Consider the following 5712-nt stretch of genomic DNA (forward strand, 5'->3'; position numbering starts at 1 on the left):
TGGGAGTACACTTTTAGTGAAACAGTATGAACCACATAAATGACAATCCCACCACTTCCCACTCTGCCAATATTGAGTCTACCATGCTTCACATTATTGATAATGGCATTGTGGATTCTAACGGAATTGAGTCTCCCTTGCTTGACAATTTTGTTGATGGCTTTGTGGACTACAAAGGTCGTCCGGTTCTCAGGTCCAAATCCGGGCATTGGCGATCTGCATATTTTATCATTGGTAAAGTTTTTAACTTTTGAGGCAAGTACACAAAAATGTTTTAAACTTGTCTCGCTTTTTATTGTATTTATCCAACTTTCAAAACTTTTATGGTATGTTCCTCAAACATTTTTAGTATAAGATAACATAAACTGGCAGCTTATAAGGATGTCACATCAGCATCATAATAGTAACACCACCAAATTTATTTGATGAGTTTACTAACATTTTTTTTTTTTTTTGTACTTGTAATTTCTTAACGTTTTATACAGGTATTGAAGTGGCAGAAAGATTAGCATATGTTGGTCTGTCTTCGAATTTGATCACATATTTGACAGGACCGTTAGGGCTATCGACGGCTACAGCGGCCATGAATGTCAACATATGGTCTGGAGTGACGTCCCTCCTTCCGTTAGTTGGTGCTTACATTGCCGATGCTTTTCTTGGCCGATATCTAACCATTATAATTGCTTCTCTGCTTTATATTCTGGTTCGCTATTTGTTCATATATATTTTACGAAACTTGTAGCTATGTACTAGCTAATTAAGCTTCAATGTTAGTCTTGACTAAAAGAAAGATAAATTAATTGCAGACACTTGTGTTGCTGGCTTTCTCAACCTTGATTGTTAGTGACTCATTATGTTCTCCTCAATTACAAGTTATCCTATTTTTCGTTCCGCTATATCTTCTGGCATTTGCCATAGGTGGCCACAGGCCTTGTGTTCAGGCCTTTGGAGCGGACCAGTTTGATACAAATAATGCACAAGAATGCCAAGCCAAAAGTTCATTCTTTAACTGGTGGAATTTTGGAATGTGTATTGGGCCTACATTGGGGATCCTTGTTCTAAACTACATACAAGATAATATTAGTTGGGGTCTTTCCTTTGGGATTCCTGCCACCATTTTGGGTTTTGCTCTCATAATTTTTTTGATTGGAACCGTGACTTATCGAATGGAAGAGAAAACCAAAGATAAAAGTTCTTTTGTCAAAATTGGGCATGTATTTGTTAAGGCAACTCAAAACTGGAGAAATAAACCTTCAACAACTTCGGGAGAGGAAGATTGTGAAATCTTGCCGCTTCAAGGTTCTCAAAAGTTCAGGTAAAAGTAACTAAGTGCGCATTTAGTTCAAGAAAACATCCCTTGTTTTCCATTTTTGTTTTCCAAGAAAACAAGGAAAACAGAAAACGCGTTCAAATTGCATTTTCCTAAAACAATTTTCCAAGAAAACAAAAATCTTTGTTTCCATTTTTTGAACTAAAATCTGAAAACTACTTTTTTTTGTTTTTTGTTTATGTTTTCCAAGCTAATAAGATGGAGAAATAGAAAACAAAAACAAGTGAACTTGAACATGTTTTTTATTTTTCTAAGATGAAAAAATGAAAAATTACATCTTTTATTTTGAACGCTTTTTTAAAATTTTCAAAGGCTTTCTAAAAATGAAAAACCCTTTTCATTTTCTATAAAATTGAAAATAAAAAACTAGAAAATATTTTCTTGAACTAAACGCACTCTCTCAATTTTGACTTCTGAACCCAAAGACCACACAACAGCATATGTACACAATCGCGCCATAAGCAGGGTACGAAAGAGGTGAGATGTAGACACTCTTACCTCTACCACAACGGTTGAGAAACTACTTCTAGAAAATTCATGACCACACATCCTTATATAATGCTAGAACTTGGAATTTTGCAAATTTTTCCTCATATGTAACTTTCATTACCCTTTATATCAGGGACCCCCGTTATCATATATTTCATCCCTTAATTATGTGATCAACTTTTTTCACATTATATCAGAATCCTAAATAGATAAAACTATTTCAGAATGAGTTTGTATATGCACTAAAACTTAGTACAATTCAAACCATATGACTGTTAATGTTTGAGAATATATATAAAATGTCTAATATTTTTTCGATATGGGGTTATATGTAGATTTCTGAACAAAGCTCTCGATGGATCAAATGAAGCTGTAGTAGTATGTAGCATCGGTGACGTAGAAGAAGCCAAGGCAGTTCTTCAACTGGTTCCAATTTGGGTTGGCTTATTAGGGTATGCACTTGTATGCTCTCAAACTTCGACGTTGTTTACCAAACAAGGAGAAACCATGGACCGGTCAATTGGAACAAGATTCCAAATCCCAGCCGCAACACTACAAGCTTTCATGTTCATCTCTATTATGATGCTCATTCCCGTCTATGATACCATTTTTGTTCCTCTTACCCGAGCTATTACTAGGAAAACTTATGGCATAACAATGCTTCAAAGAATGGGAATAGGCATGTTCATAGTTATTGTTTCAATTCTTATTGCAGCAATTGTTGAGACAAAAAGACTTAATACGGCTCGTGAGTATAGACTAGTTGATGATCCGGGTGCAATGGTCCCAATGAAGATATGGTGGTTATTACCACAATATTTGTTGTTTGGAGCGGGTCATGTTTTTGCAGTAGTGGGTACGCAAGAATTCTTCTACGACCAAGTGCCAAGTGATCTCAGGAGTATGGGTCTTGCGCTTTACCTCAGCGTTTTGGCGTGTGGTAGTTTCCTTAGTAGTATTCTCATCTTAATCGTTGAGAAAATGACCGGTGGAAATGGTCAAGATGGTTGGATCTCTGACAACATAAATCAAGGACATATCGATTATTTTTACTACCTTCTAGCTGTAATTGGCACAGCGGCATTTGTCATGTACATATACGTAGCGAGATCTTATGTATATCGTCAAGGTAGGGATATGATTCTTAATGTTCCTGAAGCATCTGCCAAATAGATTACGGTATCATAATGTGCATCACCAAACATGCTTCAAGCCTTCAATTGAAATTTATTTGACCAAGTAATTTTTGAATATTAGTTTATGTGCATAATAATGACTAGTGAAGCTAGTTGTGATCTAAACTAATCTAATGGATTGTACTCGTTTTTAGCATTATGGAGTCATGGTAGATACTTTGAGTAAGTCATGGAATCATGATTTGGATAGCTAGTGATAAATTTACAATAATTTTTAACTATGTACAACAAATATACATATTCCATAGTGTCCAACTGTACATGTATTATGGTGTATGACTAAAAATATACTTCGAGTGCATATCAGAGTTTTCCTTTTCTTCTTCTATTATACTTTTGTTGGCTCCTACATCAGAGAGATGTACGTTCTCTATTTTAGAGAGAACACACATACAGAGTTTTGAGCTATTGGCCATTGCCAATATCTTCATTTAGGCCCATAAGCTTCATATTAAGCCCAACCTGCAGCCACTTAGAGAGAGTCCAGGTCCAATGTTTATCACAAGCCCTTCACGTGTTTCTTCATATGTTTTTTGTCACAATCAAAAGAGTTAACCAACCGTAGTAGTTACTACAACATTGAACATTTGTTTAGATAGTACTTGTAAAACAGAACAAAAAGATTAAATTAAAATCACAAATTAAATATCTCGAGTAAAAAGTATATATATATATACGGAAAATTGAGTGATATGGCATATTGTGCGTGTTAGCTCAAAAATGCACATTTAATACTGGACGAAAGGAGGGTGTAATCCAAAATAATAAATAATTGGTATTAGTCTTGAGTTCTGGATAGGATCTAACAAGTGTAAGTATTTGTATATCTATCATTTATAGCATTGACCTAATTATTTTTCATATTTTCGTGACGTGAATTAAAGAAAGTAAATATTCTATATAAAATGATTTTCAACTTACACTTCAACTCTAACCATTCTACAAAACTACACTCTGACTCTAGCCATTCCCTATCAACATATTCTACTTTTTCTTCCTTCTGGCTGGAATTGGTGCAACAGCACTTGTAATGTACATATACGTAGCGAGATCTTATGTATATCGGCAAGGGAGAGATTCTTAATGTATTAGCCAAAGAGGTTACGGTTAATATCACTAAATGTGCCACATCAAACATGCTTAAGTGAAATTTATTTGACCATGTAATTTTTTCATTTCAGTTTATGTGCATAATAAGATGACTAGTGAAGCTAGTTGTTATCTAATCTAATGAATTGTACTAGTTTTTAGCATTATGAAGTCATGGCAGTTGGTTTGAAAAAGTCATGGAATTTGCTTCCTATTTGATTTGGTAAGTAATAAATTTACAATAACGTTTAGCTATATATCTACAACAAATATATATCTATCATAGGTTTATCACTTCCCATTTGATTTCTTTTGAAGGCCTATAAATGACAATACTTTGCATGGATTAGATGAGCACAAGAAATAGAATACTTCGAGTGCATATCATATATAGAGTTTTGAGCCCATTGCTAAATGCGAATATCTTCATTTGAGCCCATAAACTTCATATCAAGCCCATCACGCAGCCGACTTAGTCTTAGAGAAAGTTCTGGTTCATTGTTTATCACAATTCACAAGCCCATCACGTGCTGCTTCATCTTTTTCGTCGCGATCATAAGAATTAACCAAAAGATTAATTCCAAGCATAAATTCAATATCCTGATTAAAAAGTAAAGACGGAAAATTGGTTTATTGTGACTTATTCTGTGTGTTAGTTCCAAAATAAGACAAAATGTAATCCAAAATGATAAATATGACTAATTTTGTTAGGTTTACAAATATGCTTAATCATCGAGTGGTGACGCACAACAATAATCCGTAGTTAAGTTTAACGCTATATATAAGATCTATCTATAACTTCACCATTGATCATGGAAATTCTTCATAGTATTTTATGAGAATGCAACGTGATTACAACTCTATGTTATTAAAGATAAGTTGCATTCTAGCATCATGTGCTACGTTATTGACTAAAAAGGGTTGACGGCATACACTTTTATAAGGATACTATATAGCAATTCACGATTTATGCTACATATACATCACCTAAGACCATTCTCATCGGTATCAAATGGTTTGTTCGGTTGGAACAAAAAGTAAAATAATAATAATAATAATAATAATAATAATAATAATAATAATAATAATAAGTAAAAAATGTTTGAAGCTTCCGACTTGTTGAGTCAACCAACTAAAGGTTAGTCGGATAAAAAAAATTACGTGGCACATGATGTGAGTAAATGGAATACACATTCACATATTTCTATCTATATATTTCAATATATAATTTTATTTATATAGATGAATTCAATCTAAAATACATAACTTGTTTAAAAACTTTAAAATACATAAATTTTCTATATATTGACTATAATATTAAGTTACATTTTTATTAATGGATCTATTTATTTTGTCATTCAAAATGTTATCCGAGTACACAACATGGAAACCAATTAATTTAATTAATTATATTTCTCGTTCATAAAGTTAATTAGAAGTCTTGTTCATTAAATTATTTATTTCCTTGTTTAACAATTGTATTTGGCTATATAAAACCCTTCATTGTATCAATAATATTAAGAACACTTCACATCACAATATGATATTCAGAGCCAAATCCGCTCTAACGAGCAAATTGTTCTTCCGGAGAAAATAAAATCATCGTTC

At 33.1% G+C, this 5712-nt stretch overlaps 1 protein-coding gene across 1 annotated transcript; it reads left to right on the forward strand.

Annotated features, from left to right (window-relative positions):
* Positions 1-3070, forward strand: LOC122607010 (protein NRT1/ PTR FAMILY 5.10-like). Its single transcript, XM_043779927.1, has 4 exons — positions 1-234; positions 486-703; positions 807-1315; positions 2155-3070. Exons 1-4 carry the CDS (start codon positions 27-29, stop codon positions 2990-2992), a joined length of 1773 nt encoding a protein of 590 aa, XP_043635862.1. The 5' UTR covers positions 1-26; the 3' UTR covers positions 2993-3070.
* Positions 3071-5712: the final 2642 nt, after the last annotated feature.

Source organism: Erigeron canadensis, chromosome 7, assembly GCF_010389155.1.
Source record: "Erigeron canadensis isolate Cc75 chromosome 7, C_canadensis_v1, whole genome shotgun sequence".
In the NCBI taxonomy this organism is placed as follows: domain Eukaryota; kingdom Viridiplantae; phylum Streptophyta; class Magnoliopsida; order Asterales; family Asteraceae; genus Erigeron; species Erigeron canadensis.

What these genes read in the sequence shown, in the direction of transcription:
- LOC122607010 (XM_043779927.1), top strand. Translation starts at nt 27, where the DNA reads ATGAACCACATAAATGACAATCCCACCACTTCCCACTCTGCCAATATT. An exon ending in ATCTGCATATTTTATCATTG is followed by an intron (nt 235 to 485) that starts GTAAAGTTTTTA and finishes CGTTTTATACAG; the next exon opens with GTATTGAAGTGGCAGAAAGA. An exon ending in CTTCTCTGCTTTATATTCTG is followed by an intron (nt 704 to 806) that starts GTTCGCTATTTG and finishes AATTAATTGCAG; the next exon opens with ACACTTGTGTTGCTGGCTTT.